The 27,694-nt window shown below is 39.7% G+C and overlaps 1 protein-coding gene across 1 annotated transcript in view; it reads right to left on the reverse strand.

Moving 5' to 3' along the window:
* Positions 1 to 27,694, reverse strand: part of ANKRD29 (ankyrin repeat domain 29) — a 32,191-nt gene continuing 4,497 nt past the window's right edge. The window contains exons 2-10 of the mRNA XM_031612943.2: positions 27,369 to 27,479; positions 24,937 to 25,035; positions 22,215 to 22,313; positions 16,782 to 16,880; positions 13,590 to 13,688; positions 8,773 to 8,871; positions 7,857 to 7,952; positions 6,721 to 6,819; positions 1 to 5,367 (exon numbers count right to left, since the gene is read on the reverse strand). Coding sequence (XP_031468803.1) covers positions 5,284 to 5,367; positions 6,721 to 6,819; positions 7,857 to 7,952; positions 8,773 to 8,871; positions 13,590 to 13,688; positions 16,782 to 16,880; positions 22,215 to 22,313; positions 24,937 to 25,035; positions 27,369 to 27,479 — 885 coding nt within the window. The 3' untranslated portion in view covers positions 1 to 5,283. The remainder of the gene's footprint in view (positions 5,368 to 6,720; positions 6,820 to 7,856; positions 7,953 to 8,772; positions 8,872 to 13,589; positions 13,689 to 16,781; positions 16,881 to 22,214; positions 22,314 to 24,936; positions 25,036 to 27,368; positions 27,480 to 27,694) is intronic.

Below are 27,694 nucleotides of genomic sequence, written 5' to 3' on the forward strand. Positions count from 1 at the left end.
AACCCTTTCCTCTGATGTTCTCTGAATAGATGGAGATGCTTTCTTGAAGTGTGACTGTAGGGATTTTTGACATTAAATCAAAATATAGCTCATCAAAACACAAAATTGTACAAATGAGGCAAAAGACCTGGGATGTCAGAAACAGAGTTTGTAGTGTGGATTTTCCTCTTTTACAATAAGCATAATCCGCAGCTTACTATAATAAGTATATCAGCAGGATGTAGACTTTTAACTGAAGGAGATTGGACCAGCATAAGAGTCAGCATTACATTTAGGAATAGTAAATGAACCACAAAGACTTATTTGACTAACTGAATAAAGATATAGTCTTACTCCTTTGTTTCTTAAGTTGCTTTTTTGAAATCTTCCCTTCAGATCTGACCTAATGGATATTAATGTCAAGGGAAGTCTGTCAGCGATGTCTGGATCTCTGAAACAAACCTTATTTTGTCACGCTAAATTAAATTTTCCTGTTTTTCAAGCCAGAGCATTGGCTTTATTTGTTTTGTTAATGCTATCTCACCCGAAAAGACCTGGAAAATAAATAGAAGTCAAATGGACCAAGTGGAATAGAACAAAGTGATCTTAACATGAATAGAAAATTAATTCTGGTATTCTACAAATAGAAATAACAGAATACAGAAAAATATTGAAATAACAGGTGACAGAGAAACATTGTAGTGCACAGACAAGTGTGATAAGCTGAATAATATATTCATTTTTATTGAAACAATGGTATGGAAAAATATGTTTTAGCAAAGCAACATTCTTGTTGTAGAGTATCATCAGGCTTATGCTGTGTTATATTTATGTAGTTTTTATTGAATGTGTAGAAAGGCAGGTAAAAAAAACTGGAATTCAGACAAGTATGAAACTAAGATGACATTTGAAAGGACTGCATGCAGAGCTGCTATGAGAAGGCACAAGTCTATTTAGTCACATATGTGCAGTATGTTACTCCAGTGCTGGAAAAAAGATCCATGTGTATGATCTTTGGTTGGATTGTTAGCACACATCAGCATTTTAACATCACTGACTCATGGAGTATGGGGTAATGACAGAGGTTCCAAACAATAATAGTATTTTGTGTCTGTTCAGAGTTTGCATTAAGTGAAGGACAAATGGGACAGTTTATGTGCTACCTCATTTTACATACAACAATTCTGAAACTTCCAAGACAACATGAAATTTGATTTACTTACTGATTTCCCAGTAGTCGCTATAACTGGCTGAATAAAGTGTGAATTATTCCTGCAAATAGATTCTGAGACAAACAATGATTGTTAAAGTGCATTAAGTCTGACCTGCGGCTATTTCATCTGGTGCTCTGATCTTCTCAGCTCTTCTAATCTAAACAAAGGTGGGTGGATCAATAGCAAGGCAATTTTGCTCCAGGGAAAGAATGACATGTGCAAGAAGTGGCATTAGGTCAGGAGGTACAACATTACCTTTTGTAACCCAAGTACCCATCCCTGTACATTGCACAGCAGATATCATCCTAAATAAAGGGTTCCATATATCTGTGATCATGGAGGCCATACCACTACCACGTCTCTGATGGGATGCCAGTTCCCTTTGTACCCAGGTCTTTCCTTGTGCTCATCTCCATCCTACAATGGCTAGATGTCTGAAACACAGGCACAAAGCTTTATACTTTTCCTTGGCTCATGTGGAGCTTGTTCTTGCACATCCTTTGTATTCACTTGCAGCTGATAGGAAGTCAGCAGCCCATAATACCTGTACAAATCCCAGATAGAGAGGGCAGCAGGTTAGGCCACTAGATCTCAGTGTGCAGAGAAGCAAGCCTAAAGAATTGTGCTACTGGCACTGTTGTTTTCTGTGAGATACATGTATTTATGGCACTGCTTGGAAAATGAAAGCATTTTGGCTTGTTGTCCTGTCCTGTTTCTACTTCATGTCCTTATCCAGTACCTACCTTCTTCCTGTCATCTATGATGTGGATTTGGTGCCCCTTAATTTCTAGTCTAAGTTTATTCTTGCCTATTAATGTGAACAGGTGAGCAGCTGCTGCATTTGTTTGGCATGTGAATGAACTCATCTATTTCCCTGCCTACCCCAGAAATGCAATTTGGAACTTCCAAAGATGATTGTGTCTGTAGAGCACTTTGAATCCCTCACACAAAAGGCACTACAGCAACGTAAAGAGCTACTGTTGATATCAATAAATCACTTCAGCCAGAAAAGGAATGCAGGTTTCCATTTTAGAACAACAAACAAACCACAGCAGTATTTACTGAGCACTTTAAAGATAACAGTGGTTACATAAACACTAAGAATTATTAAGGTTTCTTTGTGAAAAGGTTAACTGCGTGATGGTAAACAGTACTGCAACTTCCAAGCCCATCTACAGCCAAAATAAGCACCTTTTGGTTACAGGGAACTCAAAGCCAAATCCAGCCCTCTCTTCAAAAGTTCCAAGATGAAGCAAACACCAGAAGGCCTTCATGCCTAAAAACTCCAAGCTGGATGAAGAAGTTCTTGGCTGAAGCCAGGTTCAACTTCAGCCTGAACATGGCAGAGAAAGGTTTTCCTGACACTTCTCTACCACTGTTGTACAGCCTGTGGACCTTACCACTCAGCATTAAGGGGAGCCTAGAGGGAGCTATGAGACTCTCCCTTCAAACTGTGGCAGAACCACATTTTAAATATTCTTTAGAAACAAGAAAAGCCTGATACAGCCCAACGTTGCTCAGAAAAGAAGATCTAGTAAGTGCATCCCCTCAGAAGGCCATCAGATACTCCATATGGGATGTGTCATCCCAGATATTCTTCACCTGCTGCATTAGAACGTAGGCTGTGGTAGCCAGTCATGGAGGCAGCAGAAAACAGAACCTGGAAAGTCCTGCTGTGAATGGTGGGGAGCATTTTCTCACGGGCAGGCATAGCTCAAGTAGCTCTTTTGCTGAGTAGCTGACCCTTTTAGGGTGAGACTACTTGAACAAGAAAATACGCCTGGCAGAAAGGAGAGGACCTGCAGCCTGTCTGATAATATTCATTGCTCACCCAGAATGACTGGCTACTGAAGACCCTCCAGTGATTATCCTTCCCTTTCACAACTATGACAGGGCTTTTCATCTTAAAAATGTGTTTTTTCCCAGCTGTTTATATGAAGAAACTTTAGGGAGAAATATCAGTGTTGTGGCAAGGCTGCCTGGAGTCCCTGCAGCTTTCTCCAGAAAGTATGTTCACCTTCAGCCCACTGAGGCCTCCAAATGAACTTGTAAAAGAAGTTAGAGTCCAGCCCTATAAAATGCTGTGCAACAAACTTTCCCAATAAGACTCTCAAGATTTCTACCTGCTCAATTTTTTTTCAGACTTTCAGAGGATTGAAACCTGGATACAATCATCCTCCACATGTCTTGCATAATTCTTTGGTTCTGTACCAGTTCATCTGCAAAGTTTCAGTGAGGCACAACATTATTTTAATTCGAAAAATACAGCAGCATGTGTTTGCTAAGTAATTAGATTTTTTCTGATGGTGCCTTACACTGTTGGAAAACTTAAAGCTTTCCTTTCTAATGCTGAATAGAAAATTAAGAGAAATTTCAGCTGCCAAGCAGCTCTCTTTATCCAACCCTGACTTCTTACCTCACTTACTCACAAAAAGAATAACGTTATGATTTGGTAATACATATGGCTAATTTTCTCTACCATAAACTACATTTCTTTGTGCAAACTCACTATTTTTTTTTTTTTCCTCCAGACACTGAAGCAAAAGTGCAAAAATTGAGCTAAATCCTAGCTAAATCCATTTTTAAAGCAGAGCATACTTTGTGTTTCCTTACAATTTTCTCTGTCTTCAACACCTTAAGCAATTTTTCAAGAATTTGTCAGAGTCTGAAGACAAGTGAAATGTCTGGACTTATATTCTGGATTAACATTATACATCAACTCACTGCAAAATAATCTCTAATGTGTTTGTTGCTAACAAGACTTAGTATGTTTGTATACTGCAGAAATGACCAGGTTTTAATGTATCAAGTTATAGTAATATGGTTATAATAGCTCTTTACAACACCTTAATAATTTGCTCTGCTTTCTGCACACAGGCACCAAGTAGCGTGTCTCATTCTAAGCATCTCAGCCACAAAAAAGGGACAGATTTGCTGTTGAGAATTCATTTTCCAGGCCCACATTCATTAGTGTGCCTGTTCAAGTGTGGCTACATGTAACCCTCTCACCAGCTGTTAAAACACCTGTATGCTGTGAACTTCTCCATTAACTCCCATCACAGACTTTGGGACGAGTGAATTGCATAGTAGTTGTGGATACCAAACCATAGTGTAACATACAGGGAGGGCATGCAGAACATACATACATACTTGTAGAGCATCTGTACTGTTGTGTCTGACAGCCAAACTTGTGTTGTACTTGGTTTGCTCAGTAACTGATCCTCTCCTGCCCGTGGAAAGGCAGGTATGTATGCTGTAGGGCTGTGGATGCCTTCCCACAGTACTGCATACACGTTGCAAAATGCTGCATGCTGTCCCACTGCATCTCTGTTGCTGGGCAGAGGAATCAGTCCAGATGCTACATCAAGGAGGAAATCACTTTAGTTACTATTTGTTCGGTATCTTTTGGCGTAATTCATAATGCTCTGGATCATTTTACAAAGCTCTATGTAGAAACAAAAATGTTACCAAAGCCCTGGGCTGGCAGGAGGACTTTTCCTGTTGGGATGTCACAGATGTGATGTCGCTCTAGCCTTGTGTGGCACTTGGTGGTACAGAGGAATTGGCAGAGCTAGCACTGCCAGCAAAGGGATTGCAGCAGCACCATGGGGACCAACTGACTCCAAACAGCTGCAAGACCTGTGTGTCCTTTTGGCACAAGGGCTGAGTGCTCCCAGCCCACAAGTGCACCCCGAGGCACTCATCACAGGTGTGTGGCCCTACCAGTGTGGGAATGTGTCTTCGAAACACTGGGAGCACTTGGGTGTGGGGGGATGCACACACTGCAGGCGTGGAGGAGCTAACATCAGTGCCAGCACCGGTGGGACCCTGGTGCATAGGCAAGGCTGTATGCAAACACTGCTCTCAGGCCAAACCCTGCTCTTGTCATCATCCTTCTGAGTTCAGAGATGCCATGTGGAGGCGCAAGGGCATGGTGGCTCCCTGGCAAGGGCCTCACATGTTCGCAGTCATGTACTGGAGAGGCTGATCAGTTCTGCAAACTGTTTCAAAAAGCCCTTCTTGGGCAATCTAGGTTTACTGTCGTGCTAATGTCATCGGGGCTCAACTCTGCCAAAACACATTTGCTGCATTAGCTTTTCCTTTGCTTTTCCTTTGTGCGGAGAAGTCGGAGAATACGTTCATTTTTTGTTAGTTCTGCTGGTAATTCATTTGCCTGGAACAAAAAACCTCTAAGTTAGAAAAAATAAGCAATTATTTCCAAACCATTTTTTAAAAGCATTCAGGTCAGAAGATGATGCTGAGCTTAACCATTACATGCTTATTTCAGTGTTGTTTCCGCCACTGTTGGAAATATCTTAAGAAGTAACCTTTGCACGCAGTGTGCAAGTATCACTCAACTCTTCAGAATAATCTTAGCCTGGGATCTGTCTGGTCAGCTTATTTTGTACTGCCTGCCCAAACTAAATGGTATCCTTTAAGTTCTCTTTGCTGCTGGCACAAAATTTAAAGAGAACACTGCTGCTGAGCTGTTTTGGGGAAATAAAAATCAAAGGAAAGACTTTAATTGCTATAAAATAGTCAGCCCTATTCTTTAGGATAAATATAAAAGCAGAGTTTGGTCTTCTTTATGTATTGAAAAAAAACACCTGATAACAGGTGTTTTTATAAAATATATATATATTAGTATATATATACTATATATGTTAGTATATATACTTATATAAGTATAAAATACTTATAATGAGTCTACTTCTGAAAATCAGTGATTCTGTTTTGCAAACGTACTCTGTTTTACATCTAATAAAAAAAGAAATGGGTAGAAGAAGTTACAAACAGATTTTTTTATGCTGCACGCTCTCCTACTGCAAATTGCCATCAACAGCAGAAAAATCTTGCATGTTGAAAGATAACAGCAAGACAAACTGCCATACAAGCAGCATTAACTCTGCTGCCATCAAGTGGACTGATATAGAAATAACATGCAGATTTTATGTTAAATAGCCAAATCAGAATGCTGGATTATTTGTGTTATAAAATTTCATTGACATAATCATAAATCAGAAGTAAATACTAGTTCGTTCATTCACAGCTTAACTAAGCCAGCCAGATATCAAATGCCAACAGCAAATAGTTCATAAAGACAACTCAGAGGAAGATACTTCTATAGAAATGACCAAACATACAGTATTAAAACACTTTACAGAATAAAAAAAGACAAATTTCTGCAAATAAAGAGTTACTGTCATAAAAAGAACCTGAAATTATTTCAGTAAAGGAACATATTTACAAGAATGTATTGGAAAGGTGTGTGTAATTTTGAGGTATTTTTAATATTGAGAATGTGCTAAATCCTAAGCAAATGGTACCAAAGGAGCCCATATACACATTCCTTACCACAGAAATATCCTCCTTACACATCTGTCATATGAGACACAAATACGAGTTATGGCTTATCAAAACAAATACCAGATTACTGTCCCAAGAATATAACCTAGCTAACATGTGACATGCACAGGTGCTACAAAGCTCGGTGTGTCCTTGCCCAGAGTGGCATGCCAGGACGTACCTTGTTCCTCAGGCATGGGTCTGCTCCTGCTTCCAGGAGCAATGCCACTGTCCTAACATTGCCACTCAGAACAGCTGCATGGAGAGCAGAAGTACCGTTCTGGAAAACACCAGTGGAGACATTCGAAATCACAAGAGCAGTGAAACAAAAATGTTAGCAATGAACAAACATACAAACAGCAAATAATGAGGAAAAGGTTATGCCATCAAAGAGTATGATTGTGATTTAGACAGGGTGCAGGCTAGTGAATTACAAAAGAGATGATGTTAAATGCTTTAACGAAGAAAGTCAGGGTCTTTTTTATCACAGTAATATCTTCTTTTAAAAATTGCCCTTGACAATAGATCAGAGGTGAAATGAACTCAGCACTTGCTGCTGCCTGGCAGTATCAGCCATTAGCAAGTGAAAAACAAGAACAAGCAGTAATGGAAACCATCTGTGCATATTATTTCTCTTCTCTGATGATTAATGTTCTCACTGGCAGACAGCTGAATGGTGATTTTCTTTTTTTTTTTTCATAGCTGACCTTTTGCTCATGTCTGCAAACTGACAGCTCAAGTAAGTGTGGAAGATATTTCATTCTTGTAATTAACAACTAAGCTCATGCCACCTGGATTTTCAAGTATATAAAAATTGCCAATTAGATGCATCCACAGAGTCTGTCAAAATGTGTGATTTATGAGTACACTCAATTTCATTCGCTATTAAAATGCAGCTTCCAAAGAACTGCTATCATTTTTAAGTTTTGAATTCAAAAACAAAAAAGAGACTTGCTCACGACAGATCTCTCAGGATCCTAGTTTGCTGACTAAAGTCAATAAAGTGCAGGGTATAATGCTAAAAACTGCATCATGAGCAATCTGTTGTCAGATTCTGTCAGCTGACAGAAACTAAGATAATTCCTTCCACAACACAATGTGCTTCCTCATTCCAAAAATCAAATTCACAGCATCTTTTCAAACGATTTGTTTGTATGTTGCCCCAGTGACTAAACAATTTAATGCCATTTTTCTCTCAACTTTCTGAGTTTGAGGTTTTTATTGTCTTCCTCTTGCATAATTAGGAACATTAAGGACTTTCATTAGACTCCTTGACTTTTTGTATTTGTCTAAAAATCTGTATGTTTCACTACTAACCTTCAGCAGACCAAGAGTGGGAGAAAATTTCAGTAACTCTTCTATCACATTGTTGTACCCTTTAACGGCAGCCTTCAGTAAAGCAGTTGTACCATCCTTTAAAAAAGGGAAGAAGATCAGTTCAGTCGTAACAAACAGTTTATCCTCTTTCCTCTAGTGTGGAGGGCAGCACCAGCTGTCCCCCCCATCCTGGAAAAAGGGTCTTGCTCTGCTTATCGCCTTTGAGGAGGCATCTCCACAACACATGCTGCTGATTTCAGGGCATCTGGAGGATTGTTACCCCAAGAGGTGAAAACTTCAAGGAGAAATAAACCAGTGATACTATATTTCATGCCTGTCTTTCATTTATATGGACATCTCAGAGGGCTGGAGCACCTCTCCTGTGAAGAAAGGTTGAGGGAGTTGGGCTTGTTCAGCACAGAGAAGGCTCTGGGGAGACCCTGTTGCGGTCTTCCAGTACTTGAAGGGAGCTTAATAAGTAGGAGGGGGACTGACTTTGTTAGGATGTTAGGAAGCAATTCTTTATTCAGAAGTTGATGATGCACTGAAACAAGTTGTGCAGAAGAAGTTGTAGATGTCCCATCCCTCGAGACATTCCAGGCCAGGTTGGATAGGCCCTGAGTAGCCTGATCTAGTGGGTGGCAACCCTGCCTGTGGCAGGAGGATTAAAACTAGGCAATCTTCAAGGTCCCTTCCCACCTAAGCCATTCTATGCTATGATTCTATCTCCAATCCCTTATTCCAGGATGCCATTTCCTTAGTCCAGACACACAGGGAGAAACAGAGCCCATGGGAGAATGTTACAACCTGGCAAACAGAATAAGCTCTGGGAACACTGAGCCTCCCTTCAGACAGCTTTGCAGCCTTAAAACAAGCCAAGAAGAATCTGCAGACAAAGTGCAGAAGTGCTACTCACATCCCGTGCAGCGTCCCGCTCAGCTCCCCGGAGCAGCATGACTCTCACCACTTCACTATGGCCCATCTGCGATGCAATCCACAAGGGTGCTGTCCCATCCTTCAAACAAAATAAGACTGTTGAAGGTTTCACTTTTATATCCTGTATTTCTTGTCTATGGATATGGATGAACTTCAATTCCTCAACAAATTCCTGCACCACAGATAGACAGATAGATGGTTGGACTGGATGATTTAGAGGTCTTTTTTGACCTTGGTGATTCAATGATTCTATGAAATGCAGACATGGGAGCTCACTGCATGAAGTCAGAACCTCTCCAGTTATGGTGTAGGGCTACCCTTAGATATTTTTGCACAGTTGACTTGAAACAGCATTACTCTATGAATACTTAAAGCCATCTCTGGCTTCCCAGATGTGCCTTAAATACATAGGGAAGTTTGGAACATAAGGGCCAAAGATATGCTGCATAGTTCAAACTCTAGGTGGCTAGATGTGGCAGAAGATACAGGTAAATCTCAGCATGCATGGATGAATTCAGCAGCTGAGTATCTGTACATATTCAGTGGAAGCTGTTTATATAACCTAAGGAAAGATTTTAGATGATCACCAACTTTCAGTGTTGAGTTAAACTGTCCCTTCTTAGGGAACCTAATAAAAATGTCCTGACTTACAGTAATAGTGAGTACATTAAAGATTTTATCTGCCAGAGCTCCACTAGAAAACAAGGCACTTTTGAAAGAATACAATGTGAACCAATCTGGTTTAAAAAAAAACAATAATAATAAAAAAATCTTATATAATCATTATTTGTGCAGAAAATCTCAGAAAATAAAATGCATTCTCGAAATAAGCTAAAATTATTGGGTTTCTATCTCAAATACAAAGGTGATCTGAAATGCAAAGTATTTCTTGCTGCAGTTGGAGTTCAGTTTCATGATAATTTCTCCTTTTGCTTATAAACAGACAAGTTTGCTTCTCAGAACTGAAAGAGGACTCCAGCAGTTAAGTTATGTGGTGCCAAATTGATTTTTATGGGCCTTTAACAAGAGGCTTTTCCTGTATGGACTTCAACTTTTAAGTGAGGCCACAAGTAGCAGGGTGCCTTCTTGTGCCCTCAGTGCCTGCCAGTTCCTCTCGCCTCACTCAGCAGCCTGGAGATTTGGCAGGAAATATAGGAGACAAAATATACCGGTGCCCCCAAAAGAGCCTTAATGAGAAGTTTTGGAAGAAAACAGCTTTTTATTTTAAATGAAATATTTCCACCTTGATCAAAGAAGCAAACTTTTCAGTGCCAAATGAAGATTCATGTGACCTGCTAAAGCTATTCAAAAACCTTGTTGAACCAGTGCTCTCCTTTCTATGGGCTAGTGACTTAATCCAAGGAAGAAACAGAAAACTTATTTCCTCTTTTGGTAAAGTATTTTGGTCTTTCCTCTTTCTGATTCTGAGAAAGAGCAAAAGTAATATCTTGATCCTGATATCTTCAGTGTTTCCAAATGGTGAAGAACAGGGTCTTTGTCAACTCTTCTATCAAATCTCTATAAATGATCACATAGAAGTTAGTGGCTGACCTCATTCCTAGTACATAACCGGTTAATACAATGAATGGTATTTATGATTCAAAAATAACAAAGGCTCTCTTACACACAGAGCATGTGATTTTAGCATGATAGCAAAAACCTTTTCAATTTATACTGTTTAGTAAGCTGTTAGTAAGCTGACACCATATTTTTTTTTTTTTTTCCACCAGAGGGCTCTAGAACGTAGCAAGAGAGATACTAAAAAGCCTATAAACTTGGAAAATATCTGAGAGACGTCTGCACCATGTGATGTGCATGAGAAACTAATGCTATGTGAATCCATGCTTCTGCTTGCATAAGAAATGCAAATACAAGAACAGCATGGGGAACAGGACAGCTTTCTTTCACTTACAGTGACATTTATAATAATGAGTTTTTTCAGTTATGAATGAAAAGAAGCAGAAGGAAATACTTGTGTTAGGTTACATCAGTGTTACCAATAAACTGTCTTTAATTGTATTGCTGTTAGACATCATCAATTATAGGGTAGAGGCAGAAATACATTGTGAGAAAGTGACTATCTTGGAGAACTTCACTTAAAGGGAAGAAAGATGATGAAGATGATAGTGGGTTCCCACTAAGTAATGCCAGCTTCTGTCTTTTAAACAGTGTCTAACAGGCAGGTTTATGTAAACACATTTATATGGAGTAGATTAGATTTCTATCCATTTTCATGTTTATGTGGGGTGCAAAAGAGATATTACATACTACTAAGAAGTGATGTGAGGATTCCTGTATAAACAGATATTAGGGCTTGGAGATGAGTCATGAAAAAAACAAGCTCGGGGAAAGAAGCAGTTCAAAGTATACTTTCCTCCTTTCATCTCTGCCCACCCAGCAGACTGGAGACCATTACATTTATAGAATAAACAGTGTTAAATACAGCTTAAAACATATGCAGTATTTATTTCCTTATTTCATTATAAATTCATTTTAGATACAAACTACATCTCATTATGTCCAACAATCCCAAACACATCCTGTTGGAATTTTCTGATGCTCCTTCTCAGTGCTTGTTGGTGGCTTGAAATTTTAGGAAGGCCTGGATTAATGTGGGAGGTGAAATAACTCCAGTATTCTCACTGATGACTTTCAGGGACAGAGAGCCCTTGCTTTCAGGCTGTTCAATGTCATCTCTTCCCCTGCCCATCAGTCTTCTTGTATCATTACACCAGCTGAGTTCTTGTTTATAACAAGTAAGCCAAGTCTGAAGTCTGTACTCAGTGTGGTTTTAGTGGCTTACATATACGTGATTACATTGCATGTGTAAAAATATTAATTTTCAGAGTATTTTGAATCTACTCAGCCAGTCAAACTAAAGCTTGCTGGGACACAGGCTGCCAAAACACAGTGTAAAACTCACTGGCAAATAGACTTCTAGCTTTGTTTTTGAGTTAGAGAAGCAAAGAAACATTGCCTACATCACTCTGAAGTCACTGTCCCAAGTTCTGTCTAGACAATAAGGAAACAAAAAAAATTCCAGCCCAGCTCCATGGAGGCCCCATCACAATGTAAGGAAGAATAGAAGTAAGCTAAAAATCAAGAGAAATGACATTTCCAGGAAATAAACTCTCCAGAAAGCTTCACTATTCAGCCTTGTAAGAGCTGAGCCAGAGGGCCTGCACAAAGGCATCCAGTGCCACCATGGATGTGCCCATGTGTCAACAGAAACCTTGAGGGACTGGGAAGTGGGGCACAAGGCCCAATATAGAAGCAGGAATACATATACAGTGAACATGCACATGGTCAGGAAGATGAATTATGACCTCAAATTCACAAGATAGGGAGGAAAATATGGACATATGAGGAAGGGAAGGGAAGCATGAAGCTAGTTTCAAATGGTTTCCTACAGCAGTAAGAGCAGCACAGTTTGTAATTGATGGTAAGAGTCATTTGGCATCAAAATGCCCCATCTAGGCCTACATTCCTGGTGACCACCATGTCACCTTTGAACAGAGTACAAATTTGTCAGCAAGAAAGAGGCTGAAGTCCATCCAACCATTACTTTACTAATTAAACAGTAAAAACATTTGATTTGTTAAGGAAATCCTTCAGATTACAGTGGGCCTAAACACAAATGCCTCAGACCTATCCAGCCATAATCTTAGCAGGGATCGGAGGTACCCTGAAGCAAACTAAGCCCATGCTGTCAGAGACAAAACATAGCCAGGAGAAACATTCACATGGAGCTGAGCCTCTGCCTCAACTGAGATTTAAGAATGCATCACAAAGCACTGTGTTATAGAAATTGTATTGGAGAGCTGAAAAGTACTGTCAGAAAGAATTAGTTGAAGCATTATAATTACAATTTTTTTTCAGTGGTTGGCATAGAGTGTGGTTTTTATGGTGACATAGACTAAACTGGTTGAGGTAAATCAAAGACTCCCCAACTTTGTTTTAACCCACTCAAAAGGCATTAAAACATACAGTGATCTATCTTTCCATATTGACCTTTTAGACTACATTAACAAACAGTCAACAACACTACATAACCTTGACCTAAGGAGACAGTGTGGAGGCAGCCTAGGAGCAATAAGAACATCAGTGCAGGGCATAGCTGCCAGCCTCTCTCCCTGTTGGTTAATGCTCCAGCCTGAGTTTCAAAGTGCACACAGGGAATGCATAGTAAAACTAAATGTGAAAGGCTTTGTCAAAGATTAGATTTGATACTGATAAATATTTTCAAAACCAGGTACGCTAAATATAATGCTGTATCTCACAAGCTTTTCCAAGCGTTACCAAAATTTTCAAAAGAATGAGGATGTGATGGACCATGTTCACGTTCACAAGTAACTTGGTACAGCAGCAGCAGGAGGTAGTGCAAGGCACTTACATCATCATCAAATACAAATTGAGAGTTTTATTTTGATTCAGTCTGGTCTCATGGCCCAAGCATACCCAAGCTGCACGTGGTTCAAAGTTGTCCAGAAGAATAACCAGACATCTGATCCCTGTTTGATTTGAAGCACAGTTGTTGCACACCTAAAACACAGCTTCTAGTTTCACTTTTTAGAGAAACAACCTAAGTTGTGTGCAAGCAGAAATGACTGGAGCGCTTGTTTCCAATCCATGCTAGAAATCTGAACTAAAACACAGATACACACATAGCCATATTCTACCTTCCAGTGAAAGACCACCATGGGAACTCAATGCCCAGTAAAAATGCCAGTGTTAACTTTTAATAACTGTAAAGTTTAGTGATTAGACACCAGTTCTGCCTTGAAGAGTGGAGCTTACCTGCCGAGGCTGGTTAACTTTTGCTCCTGAAGAAAGCAGCAATCGGATGACATCCAGGTAGCCTCCTTGAGCTGCCAAGAAAATTGCAGAAGCTCCATCCTAAGAACAAATACCTGCAGCTTACACTGTGTTGAAATGACACCATTTTTTTATACAAAACCAAACCAAGTATGTTCTCCTTTTTAATCCATTATACACTGGAACATCATATATACAGCTAAGCTCAAGAAACAATGACTATAATCACAAGTCTTGTTCAACCAGACTGGATGGGACTTTGAGCAACCTGGTCTAGAGGGAGGTGTCCCTGCCTACAGCAGGGGGGTTGAAGCTAGATGATCTTAAAGGTCACTTCCAAACCAAACCATTCTATGATTTCATGATTACCACTATAGTAACATTTTCTTTCAGCATGCACAAGTACCAACTCCCATTGTATATCACACTGAGCATTAAATCCTGGGTCTGGAATACCAAACATCTTGTTTATCACCAAAGTATCAGTCTTTGTAACTAGAAATCCATTCGTATTTAGCAAAATGTATTTATTTAGGTTCACTTAGTTTTCTGTGCCTATATGGAAGTGGTCTGTCACACAGATGCACATGGTGAAAACATGTCCGAGTACTTTGCAGAGCTGAAGACTCTGGCACTGAAGCCTTTTAGACTGAATGAGTGAGTACAGTACTATATTGCTATGCCATGCCAGCAACTACCATGCTGCTGCTCTGGCACATCTTGCAGAAGAGACTGACTCTGTAAGATGAGCACGTAAAAGTAACACATGCAAGACAGGGTATCTCCCAGCCTATCAGAAGCCATCATTTCCTATAGAAGGCTTGTGAAAAAAATAACTAATTCCGGATTTATTTTTGTTCACCATGTCTTTCACATGGAGATGTCAGCATTAGAAAATGCACAATGCTTGGATTCACATAAGCTTTTTCCATAAGAAAAAATGTATAAAGTTTAATATGTATGTATCTATATATAGATTTTTTTTTTTTTAATGTAAAACGTTCAAACTACATTGAAACCCATCCAAAGAACTAGAAGGCAAAATTCATATTGAGGGTAGGACAGATATTTATTCATCATATATCCACAATACTCTGCACAGAGCATTGTAGGACAAGTTTTTCCAGAAAGTGGAATGTTCTGGTTTAAGTAGAGCCATGAGTGAACACCCCACCATGTCTCAAATGTACGGGTGCATATCTTATAGGCACCTCCTGTATGTATTTTTCCAAAATACAGGGCATTTGGGCAGAAACCCATTTTCAACCTTGTTGGCGTATCACCAGGTTGGAATGAATGCTGCTTACATATACTGTTGTCTGCTTACATACACTGTTGAGGTCCTCCTCCTATAAAACTCAGGCCTGAAGCATGAGGTGAATTGAGAGCCCAGGAACTGGAGATAAAAAGTTTGATCTTGATTTCATGACAACTACCCTGGTAAAGAAGAGAGATATCTGCTGATACTGCAGATGAATATTTGCCCCTGGGTCCTCTAGGAGGCTGTTTTCTCTGGCTGCTTTGCAAATGCATGAGATAGGGTGATGATATTGGGTGCTTTGCAGGCTTCCTCCAGAGGCGCATATAGCAAGAACACATCCATTTAGAAAGTTTACAAGGCTGTATAATATTAAATGAGCTCTTAATTATAGCATCAACCAAGATAGAGAGCTTTGGTTTGCCTATTATTCAACCATTTTTTAAAATTAATTATTTGGTTTCTGTACTTGATTTGAATAGATGCTGCAACAAGAAAGATGTTTAGAGGCGATTAAATATTTCCGCATGGGAAGATGTTTAGTTATTCTCGTCTTCTCCTCTACTCCTCTCATTATTCAACTTAAAATTAAAACATCTATCTTGATCGTTTGGGGGAGGACTGCTCAAGAGCATGCTCAAAATCCTTCTCCTCTGGCTGCCTGCCATTGAAACTGCCAGCCAGATACTGCTGCACGAAAGCTGCTTGGCAATGTCCCAGAAAAGGAGCCAGGTTAACATTCATTTTTAAGAGATTGTGTTCTTATTTTTTGAGGCAGCTGTTACTGACTGGTTTTGCTTACTGACTGAAAGTCATAAAAATACATCTCTAAATCTGAATACAAATATTGCTCATTTCTAGGAGAGGCAATAAAGAAGTCATTTTACTGCCCATGAAGTATCTGCAGGTGTGATAGTATTGCTATTTTTAACCAGGTGGAAAGTCCTGGGATTACCGAGAACAGCATGACAAACTGCCTGTAGGTTAGAAAGGTTGTTGCTACTTGACAGCAGTGACAGCGGAGCACCCTTCTTTACAAATATGGGGTGGTGGCCTCACAGAGCTGGGGACTCCTTGTGCAGCCAGTGCACGGGCCCTGGCATCTTGGTGACTTCCGTGGTCACCAGCCCTCAGACTGACAGCATTCTGCAAACCCCATGGAAATGGCTGAAAAGCTCTGTATATTCACAGTGAACAAATTGCTCTTTGTCAGCCTTGTCTTCTACCCTGGAGTAGGAGAGAGAGGCAGGAAGAGAAGAGAAAACCTGCCACTCCTTTCTGTTGAATGCTGAAAACCTCAACTTATTTGAGTCTCTGTTGAAGTAAATTAATACTTCATTGGCTCAATCTAGCTTTCTGAAAAGCCAACTAAACACTGTCAGTTCAGTCATTTTAACATACTTTGCCAAAAGAACTGACAAACTAGAGATGCAAAGATACCAAATAACATCATTTTAACTGATATTTAAGAAAAAAAAAACACAAAACAACTGTTTTAAATTTCTGCACTTCTTGGCAGAAAACTGATGAACCGATTCTCAAATACCTCAGTGGGCTTATAGTTATTCACTCTTCTGTCTGCAATGCAAACCTGATGCGATAGAAAACGACATTTTGAGCTTTTGTTCAATAGTAAGGGACATCACAAATCTGATGCAGATTTGGAACTCAGCCTTCATGGAGACAATGAACTGAAAGGAAGCTAAATCATCTTTTCTGTTTTTGTACCACTTTTCCCAAAATAACACTAAGCAGACAGTTAACAAAAATCACAACTTAGAGCAGTGGAGAACTATGAAACCACAATGTTTGGCAAATGATTCTCTGTGCTGGAGCTAGAGTATCTGCTGCTATACAACCAACAGCACATTTGTTCCATCCACAGTATTATCAGTATAATCTGTCAAGTAACTCACATAAAGTTGATCGTGAATGTTGGCACCGTGTTTCAACAGAGTTTCCACTACCTTTGCATGCCCATACTGACAAGCAGCTAGAAGAGCAGTACCTCCATCCTGTGAACAAAATGAAGAAAGGGTACAGAAGGTTGAGAAAGAAGATGCTGGACTGAACTTCACCATAAAGCATAAGCGAATTTTAAGGCTTTTCAGAATTTGGCTCACAATACATCCTTTACCTGCTCCGGAAACTACCAATCATTTTCTCTTCTTTGACCAGAACTTCATTCCCTGTCATGTTCTGCCTTTCACCTGCTGGTTGTTGGCCTGAAGGAAAATAGGGAGGATGCATCTAAAAGCTTTCTAGCTAAATGTGGAGGCTTGTATCAGATCAAATCCATAATCATCAGTGATATCCCCAATACTTTTCTGTGGCAGTTACACTAAAGGTAGGCCTAGGTGCACTCATCAAGTCTGGCTTGCACAGCTACCACAGGAGCCATCTGAGTTGGGAAATGCCTCATTGTTGCTGGCTGACAACTCCAAGACAACTGAAACTACAGTGACAGCAAATGCAGGGCTTGCCACATCTCGGTGAACGTGCTCAAAAATTGCCATCATTTCTGACACTGGTGTGGAGAGGTTCTTTATCTTCTGCCTGGGACAGCACCATGCTATCACACAAGGATGACACACACCCCACATTGCTGATACCAAACATTTCCTCTCTCTTTCCTTGATTTCTCCCAGTGTCAAGCTGCTCCTCCACAAAACAAGCTATCTAAAGTATTTCAAACAAATGGCTTTCCACAGCTGTTATTAACGTGGGCAAAATATTGTATTTTCCCTCAGCCTTGTTCTCTGAAACAGTTCCAAAGTCTTGTCTGAAACTTTCCACATGGACAGATAGCTAGCAAGAGAAATTACAGCCAAATGGCTGAATGATTTTTTTATAATAGGATGTGCCAATCAAACTTATTTATCTATGGTGCTATTTCATGCCTATAACTCTCCTGAAAACTCAAGGTCTGACATGGCTGAAATTATCCACAGAGACTGTCTGTAACTACTCTTAAAATCTCTTACCTTTCCCCCATGCAACATTAAAAAGCAAGCAAGGCATCGGTGTCAGCAAAATCACAGACGTGAAACCATTATGTGACAATTTAAGAATTGCATATTAATTCTGGGATATTTAAGTAAATATAAGTAGACAACCTGGTCAGTGGAGTTAAGTTGCTCTGTAGCTACAGCGAGTCTCTAGATTTCCTGTCACATTAAGAGGAACTGCTGGAACAAAACATGAAAGCAACCACAATAGTTCCTGGATTGAAGCAATAACAACAACAAAAAACAACAGAAAAATGCACACACAAAAAAACCCCTACCTCTACATACTTAAAAACAATAGCAAAAGCCAGTAGCTTCATGAAACCTATTTCCTATCTACAACCAGCTGAAAGCCATTTTGCTTGAGTATTGAGTTACCAAATCAAAGGACTTCAAATGGAAAAAAAAAAATAATGGGGACATTTTAAAGAACTTTCCCTGAAGGAAACTGGGAGAAAAAATGTTGATAAGCTAAGAAAAACTGAGCTATCAAGAGTGGTCGTCCTCTGTAGAGATGCAGGGAAGGATGACCTATGGGAAGCCTAAAAATATTGAGGCTCCCCATTTGTAAGGAAATGGGCGCATTCAGATACATGTGGGAGTAGTTTGTTTATTGCTTTATGGCCTGCTTATTGCCTTATGACTTGTTTTTCATTTTCTAAAACCCTTGTGTTCTCCACAAACTGTTATTTTAAGAAGATTGTTTGCTTATTGACATAATTTCTGGAGGCAACCAAATGACAGATCCCAAACAAAGAGCAGGCCTAACCACAGTCAGAACAGCAGAGCATAAGCAATGTATCTGGAGCAGAACTGTGTGACCCCATGTTGGAGATGTCACAGCTTTCACATAGGTGGAAGTATCGCTATGATAAACAGCAACAGGTCTCGCTCCAAGAAAGGAAACTGTGGACAGGAATCCTTTCCACAGAAAGCACCTTATGGAAGACAACATTCAGTTAAATCAAGGAATTGACAATGTTTGACAAAACACTACAAAGTTCCACGTTTTTTAGTAGAAAAAAAATAAAAATCATTCTCCAACTCCTGTTGAGCTTTCATCTTGCTTTCTCTTATATTTTCTTCCCCTTTGGCCAGCACAAGAACCTTTTCTCCAGAAAATTCTGTCTGGAGAGCCCACTGTTTTATAGCCTACAGGGAAATTAGATGGAAGGATGTAAAAAAAAAAAAAAAAGAAGAAGAAGCAAATGCCTGAGTTTTAAAATCCCTTGCAGCCATGTGATTCCCACTTTATTTTTTTTGGCCTTGGCTGAAACAAAATGCTGAAACAACATCTTTGGTACTGGCAAGCCTCTTGGAAACTCCGAGCAGGTCAGAAAGTGGGAGCAGGGACATGTGAGCAATCACGGAGGCACTTCTAGGGCAATAACTGCTCTGTAGCAGGAGGTTAATAGGCAATAGCACAGAGAGAAGGCACTCAGCCTTGTGCCCATTTACTGCTCATACCCTGTTGTTTTGATACAGCGTAGCTTCCACTAATCCTTCACTGCAGACCTTTCCAGCAAGCTGGGAACTCAGAGAGGAGCCAGTCCTCTCAGCTATCTCTGCCATTCTTTTCTTGAAATAGTTTTATCTTATCCCTACCTTGTTCTCCCTACTGGCAGTGCATACATTAGCTGCCAGTCTCCCACATAAGCACTTGGACAGCATCTGATAAGAACATGCTATCTGGGATGTACCTCTCCATTTGCCTATCTCTTCCTTTACCTCTATCGTCGTTGCTTGCAAGTACCTTAGAAGTACACGCTGTTTTACTTTCTGTGAAATACACTACAAGGGAGGGAAATTGGTTTTCTGACGTCACTACCTACTGGAAAATAGTCTCCAATACACTGTGTGACCTGCAGCATCGCTCAGAAAATATGCCATCACAGAAACCACACACATGCTCATAACATGTTACAGATTAAGAAAAAAAAAAATAAATCTCTGATACTTATTTCTGGGATGTTCACTTTGCCTGTATTGTGGTTTAACTTGGCAGGTGACCGAGCACCACAAAGTTATTTGCTCACTCGCCCCTTCTCAGTGGGTTTGTGGAGAGATGAGTACAACTCATCAGTTGAGATAAAGCTATTTACTAAGATAGAGAAAAGGAAAAGGATAATATTTATGACTACATACACATATATATGAATGTATATAAAAAATGATGCACAAGCAATTGCTCATCGCTCCCATCCCGATGCCTATCTAGCCCTCCATGCAGCAGAAGAGTGCAAGATGCACTCCCACTCCCTTCAAAACTCCTTCTGCTTGATATCGTATGGTATGGAGTTTCCTTTTGGCCAGTTTAAGCCTGTTGTTCTAGCCCTGTTCCCTCACAGCTCCTTGGGCCCTTTGCTGAGAATGGACTTGGCTCTGTGCACTGCTTAGCAGAAACTGTAAACATCGGTGTGTTATCAACATTGTTTCTTTCCTAGAACCAAAACATGGCATCATAGCAGACACTCAGAAAAAAAATTTGTACCAGTTGATACTAGACAGCCTGTCATAGTGAATGTCAACTCAAATGATACAAAGCATTAACAAGAATTCTTGTACTAAGTTTGTTCTCCTGAACTCTTGCATATAAGTAACAAATGTAACTAAAATTTATAGGGAATTGCATTGCAAAGAAGAGAGTGGGGTTTGCATTGCCTTGTTTTAAAGTGTCTATTTCCTAAGATACCTTTAATCTCTGATCGTATTTTAATTCCACCTTTTCATTTATAATAGAAAGTCTTTTATAAATTGATGAGTTTTGGAACACCCTTTGAAAACAGGCAGGATCCTCATCTTTTCCAGTACTGCTCCCAGCTGAGTGCTTTAATCAGAAAATGCCTTATCTCTGACTTAGAAAGGCATATTTTGTCAGTTTTTTCATGTCTGGGGTTTGGAGGGTGGGACAGAGAAGCCTGTTATCTTAGTAACCCATTAATGGAAAGAAAATTTGATGTAATAATTTCAAGCTATGAAATTCACGCTATTAAATCAGGAAATTGAACACCAACACCAAAACAATCCAAAAAACCAATGGGAAATACATACTGTCAGTGCAATATGTTATCAGTGGTGCCTCAAGCAGAACTGCATTTATCCAAAAGTGGGAGGAATCAGGAGGGACTGAATGCAGAAAGATTTTCCCATCATTTGGATCTTTGCACCTTTTTATCTGCCTCAGTGACTCAGAAATTTATTTTGCATGCCTCAAAGCAGATCACATTATTGTCTTGAAGGATCAGATAATTGCAAGCCTGCTGTTCATCTTTTGGGCCAAGTTCTGCATGAGTCCTGTGACAACAAAAACCTTTAGATTTTTAATCAGTAATATCTGCTACAATTCCTAGAGCTTAAAGACTTGAGTCCCTGTGATGTTCCATCAATTCCCGTTGTATTTAAAGCCTATGTTTTCAGGTATTCTGAAAAGCAGATATGGGTTGAGGTAGCTATGATGAAAACAGCTTGAAAAAATGGTTGTTTTTGAGTAAAGAGCTATTTTTCTTCAAATACATGTCACTACAGATGCCAAGTGACTGGTAGTTACAGTTAAGTGACTGGTTGTGTCCTCTCCAGATTATGGAAATGAAGAATTTCAGCTCCATCAGCCCCAGTGTTCTGAAATGTGGCCACCACATCAAGGGCAAGAATGCTTCATGAAAATCTGGTGCTTTTGGCTCTGCTTGCCGAAAGCAGAAGTGTCAGTACTGCCTTGAGAAAAGAAACTGAGCTGATGTACTGTGGCCAGCATACCTGCTCTTAATGCTGTTTATTCTGTGAGAGATGATGAACCAGACCCAAGTTCTTTCAGTTATTTTAAATTTTGAAAAAGGGCCAGCCTGAACAACAACAACAACAAATAGACATTGTAAGGAGTATTTCATCTTCCTGTCACAGATGACTAAATGGTAATTTAGGGAGAACTGCAGCCATTTTATTCTTATGTCTCCTACGCTGGTATGCAAAGACTTGCCAACGTGGATCAAATTTCTGTATGTGCAAGCGGAGTAAATATACACCTAAAATAGGATCCTACCTGACATGTACAAAGAGATCCCTTCTTCTTGTGTTGTAGAAGTCTTAAGAGGAAAGATTGATCTCACCATCAGTGGACTGATCTTTGACCAAACTATGCCATTAAGTCCAAGTAGCGTAAGTAAATATTTTCACAAGTTAATATTTTCAAAATATATTGTACTACTTACACTATTCAGAAAATGTTCAAGTGAGGAAATCTTTTTTATCATCTTGCTGCTGCTAGATTACATTTCATACAAAGAAGAAACAACACCCTTGACAGTTAAAATATATCAGCCTTCAAAACCAGACCTTTCATCTCACCTTATTCTTAAATTCAGTGGAAGCTCCAAATTCAAAGAGAAACTTCACCACATCATTGTGACCTTGCTGTGCAGCAAAGAACAGAGCAGTTGCACCTGACTGTAGAGAAAAAAAAAATGGATTAATAAAAACCACAAACACATAACATGCTTGACCAAAGTACACATTTCAGATTAAAACATATTAAGCACAATCAATTGAATACAGCTGAAGAGATATAATGATTTTGAGGGCTCCAGAGGAAACAAAGTATGTTAGGTAAATGGTCAGTTTTCTTCTCATTGCACTGAGATAACTGGTTAGCATCACATATTGAATCATAGAATCATAGAATCATAGAATGTCCTGGGTTGAAAAGGACCACAATGATCATTTAGTTTCAACTTCCTGCTGTGTGCAGGGTCGCCAACCAGCAGACCAAGCTGCCCAGAGCCACATCCAGCCTGGCCTTGAATGCCTCCAGGGATGGGGCATCCACAGCCTCCTTGGGCAACCTGTTCCAGTGCGTCACCAACCTTTGTGTGAAAAACTTCCTCCTAATATCTAACCAAACCTCCCCTATCTCAGTTTAAAACCATTCCCCCTTGTTCTATCACTATCCACCCTTGTAAACAGTCATTCCCCCTCTTGTTTATATGCTCCCTTCAAATACTGGAATGCTAGAATGCTACACAAGGTCTCCTTGGAACCCTCTCTTCTCCATGCTAAACAATCTTGTTTATGCTTGGAGAATAACAATAAGGTTATGCTTTTGCACAGAGTTTCTCTTATAAACTTCTCAGGATTCATCTACCTCTCTTCAGTCTTTAGACAAGGAAAGAAAGCCCAAATAAGAAGAAAATAGCAGTCTCACACAAGAGACAAACAGCCATTTGAAACCAGGCCCTCTACCACCTTTCCCTACAATCCGAGATAAACAGGAACACGGGATGAACTTAGATCGAGGTGTGGAAAGACAACAGGGGTTATTCAGCATAACAGAGCTCCACTTTGCTTGACTGTGCACTAGCAAAACATGATTTCTCTTGGTGTAAGTCTCCCTTGTCTTTTGGATGAATATCTTCTCATCCAGCTAAGCAGCCTTCAAGCAGCCTTCAAGCCAGCCCTGTAGATCCTACTTTCCCTTAGCCTTGATGGAGAAATGAAAGCGCATACTAGTTGATACTGTCATTGACATTTTCCTGAATAAATCAGGAAAAAAAATGACTTTGGAAGCTTTTAAAGGCTGGACAGAAGGGAAGAGTTAAAAAGAGGAAAGAGAAGCATGCTTTCCTAATTTTGAGCTTTCTTATCACATGCTAAAGGTGCAGGAAAATGGAACTAAAGATAAAATTCTCCAGTGCCAAAGACTTTTGTGATAATAGCACATGACCCATAAAGACCAGTTTAGAGCCCCCTCTCACATGCTTATCTATGGGGCTCCCCTTTCCATGAGGTTCACAACAATTTGGGGGTATAAGAGCACTGGTTTGAGTATGTAGATTTACTTTCAGATTAGTGCCCTTGGTCTGCAGGGCTTAAATTTAATCTATTTTCTTTCTCTCAGCAACAGAGTGATTCTGGAGAATTCCAGTGTTTCTATTTTTATTGGCTTGCTGAATCAATATGTCCAGAGTGATACTCAACAGTAGGTCCATAAAACTGTCCACAACTTTTACATTTGTTGCTGCTTTTCAAGCAATGTTTATCTAAGAGAAAGTACACGTTTAAATACATATTTTGTTAGGACAGGATACACTGAAAGATACTAGCAATCATAGTTAAAGCAAGCTTAGGCCAGTTAGTACAAAGACATTAAACATGGCATCATCAAGTTTAGCATTCACTGACTCAGTGACTTGAAGTCATCAGCACAAGATTAATGATCATGTTTCAGGTAACAAAGGAAAATGAGAAACATTTGCTTGGGTTGTTAAAGTGATGAAAATACTGCTGTCTTGCTCTTCCTGCCATCTTCTCATGTCACTGCATGTCCTCATCAAAATGCAATTCTTTCGGGACAAGTACAGCTCTCTTTGTTCCAGGGCACTGTGCTCTCTGTGTAGTCATCACGCAGGCCAGAATGGTTGTAGATACCCCTTACCATTACTTGAGCAGAATATGAGAGGAAGACACTTTCCCAAAACTAAGTGCTGATATTTTCCCTTATACAAACAAGCACATCATGGTGTGAGAGATGTCTTGAATGCAAAGCGGACAGGCAGGATAGGGTATGAGTGATTAAGTGATGTGATATTTTGCGTTGGCTCAGAATGAGAGGCAGGAACTCCTGGGTATAACAAGTCAAAACAATACCTGGGCTAGCAAGGGCACCCACACTCCATGTTAATGACCAAATTCTGCAAATCATAATGTAAAGGACTTCTCCTTATCAAATTACATTGATGCAGTCTGGGGTGTTGTAAATTACTGTGACAATTAGTAACATAATAAATGCATAAGTGATGTAACCTGAGGGTTACACCTGAGATATTACTGCTCCACACCAAACTCACGTGCTGGAAATGTTTAATGAATTATTTATAAATACACCTTTGGCATCTCATTTTCTACGACAAGTTCCAGACATCAGATTCCTTGCTGTCCTTAGGAGAACAGACCCTGTTCATACACTGCACAGCAATTGCAATTGGCAAAAAGCAGCAGACAACATATTTTTATTACTTGCAGTAAATCAATAGTCACTTAATCAATCCCTGTTTCAATGCAGAACTTCTCCTACCTCCCTCTGCAGGTTGATATCTGCTCCTTGCAACACCAGTTCCCGTACACAGTCTATGTGACCATAGTAAGACGCAACCATCAGAGCTGTTGTGCCAAGCTGGGAATAAAGAAAAACAGATCAGTATTTTCAGTAGACACCTCCAGCAATGAATCAAGCTTTCTGAAAGAGACAGCATATCTTCTGAACAGCTGAAGGAAGTTTATGATCAGTGCTCAGAGATCCTGTTCACTCTTTTCCAGAAAAGGGGAGCAGTCTTTCACTGAACAGATTCTCAGACGGTTTAAAACTTTCTATCAAGAATACTTTGAAAATGAGTAACTAGCAGGTGTTAAAGCAAATAAATTACGGACTTGCCTGCAGTGCAAAGCTCGATCATCCAACGAACATTTATACAATGACTTTATATTACTGTCCTGAAGCAAGTTTAATAAAAATATCAGTAATATTTTTGGTTTATACATTGCTTTTATCTGAAAATCTCAAATCCTTTCCAGAAGAATAACCTTAGATACAAGAGGCAAGTGACTTATATGAGATATTTAATTGTGAGTCATAGTCAGCATTATGACCCAAGTGTCTTGAATACTAATACCCTATCCAAATGACTATAGCAAATTCTTTCTCTCTCCGTGACTCTTCACAATGAGTCAGAGAACTTTCCAGACCAGAACAATGCATTCAGGTTTCTTCAGTACCCCAGTAAGTCCACTGCTGCATTGACCTAAATAAGACTTATGTTACATGCATATGGTGTTTGGGCAACACGCAAAGACCACACATGAAAGTATAAAATCTATCAGTCTAAAATCTCCATATGTACCAATTCAATCTAAAGAAAAAATGTGTGATGTTGCAAAAAAGCAGCATACAGCCTTAACCATATTAAAATATTTTAGTAATATTTTAGTCTAGAAAATGTGTATGTCTGATAGGATGCTGGGATATTTTGTATTGCATTGTAAAAATTCTTGGTCAGTTCATCTTATGTTGAGAAAAACTGAGCAGTAGCAGAACTTCTTTCTTTATGTCTATTTCTGTCCTGTTTACTTCATGCATCCTTTCTTGCCTCGTCAGAATGACAAGGATCATCTTCAGAAGTATTGCATGACAAGTAATTGCCTACAGGGTAAAAATGAAATAAAGATGAATAAAAAATAGCTTAAAGCCAATGAGCTTAGAAAATCTTTGCACTTTGACTGCATTCAAAGTAAGAGAAGATGTGACAGGTTCATGTTACTGGTTAGAAGTTCACATTAAGGCTAGATTTACAGGCATGACTCCCTGTAAGTCAGTCTCATCACCAATCACAGAAAAACTGGGACTTCTCAATCTTTATTTTCCCTGGCTTTTTGCAGTAGCTTTGCATAATCAAGTAACTGTCCATATGCTAAAGATATGCACATTATCTCTATTTTCAACCCATTTTAAATCTCAAAACTGGTTTCAACTCCTCTAATTACAGTAAGGAAAACCCCTCTAAATCTGAAGTCGTAGAATCATAGAATGGCCTGGGTTGAAAAGGACCACAATGATCATCTACTTTCAACCCCCCCGCTACGTGCAGGGTCGCCAACCACCAGATCAAGCTGCCCAGAGCCACATCCAGCCTGGCCTTGAATGCCTCCAGGGATGGGGCATCCACAACCTCCTTGGGCAACCAGTTCCAGTGTGTCACTACCCTCTGTGTGAAAAACTTCCACCTAATACCTAGCCTAAACCACTCCTGTCTTAGTTTAAAACCATTCCCCTTTGTCCTATCATCAACAACCCATGTAAAAAGTCGTAAACATGTAAACAAGTCATGTATCTGTGCTTCTCTATGCTGGGAAGTCCTGCTGTCTCTTCATTTTGGTGTCAGTGTAGGGGATACTGCGGTAGGAGGAAGAAGTTAGGAGGCCAACAGTTCTTCTGTCACTACCACAGGTTGTGTCTAGCTCACCACATGCATGTGAGGTGGGAACTGCCGCACATCAAAAGTGACTTTTATGTTGCTTAAATGGAAACTGTGGTCCAGGGTTATTTTTTAAAAAGCTAATTATGAGGAGTTCTTTTAGCTGACAGAATCATTGCTGATAGGGCTTGGTTGAGTTGACTCTTAAGAGTGATCTATTGCCACAGTGATATTTCCTTGCAAAGAGAAGCCTGAGGTGCTAGAATCTGTGTTTTTAATGTCAGTGCCACAAATAACTATGTAAGACACATTTTTCAGTGCTGGCAAATTCCTAACCCTTTGCTACTGATGTAAATCATCATGATATTTTATCTTGAGTTTCAAACTTGCTTCCTGACAAGAAAAGGTTTTAAATCATGTCCAAGTGTCAAAAGACTCTCAGTGTCTGAAGTCAGATCCCTGCCACACCTTCTGTGCAGCAGGCTACAGAAAGCAATATAAAATCAGTGCTGTGGTTATATGTGCACTGTGTGCATACACTGTCTTTGCAGTCTACATCTACTCGCCCACTGTTCAGCAGCAGCTGGAGAAGAGCCAGGTTTCCTTTTCTTGCAGCCCAAAATGCAGCATTGGCGAGTGGTGTTTCTTTCTGGTGAAAATAAAAAGCAGAAACAAAAAAGATTTTGTAAGATGCATTGGACAAACACAACTATGTGTTGACAGTGTGCTGATCTTTTACACTAGAGCATAGGAAGAAAGCTAACTTGATTTCTTTGTGCAGCTAAAGAAATTAGTCTCTCTGTGCTGCCTCATGCTGTTTCATGTCTTCCCTGTGTCCATAGCAGCATGACTTCTAGCCTGCTC

This window comes from Phasianus colchicus, chromosome 3, assembly GCF_987193195.1.
Source record: "Phasianus colchicus chromosome 3, bPhaCol1.hap1.1, whole genome shotgun sequence".
NCBI classification, from domain to species: domain Eukaryota; kingdom Metazoa; phylum Chordata; class Aves; order Galliformes; family Phasianidae; genus Phasianus; species Phasianus colchicus.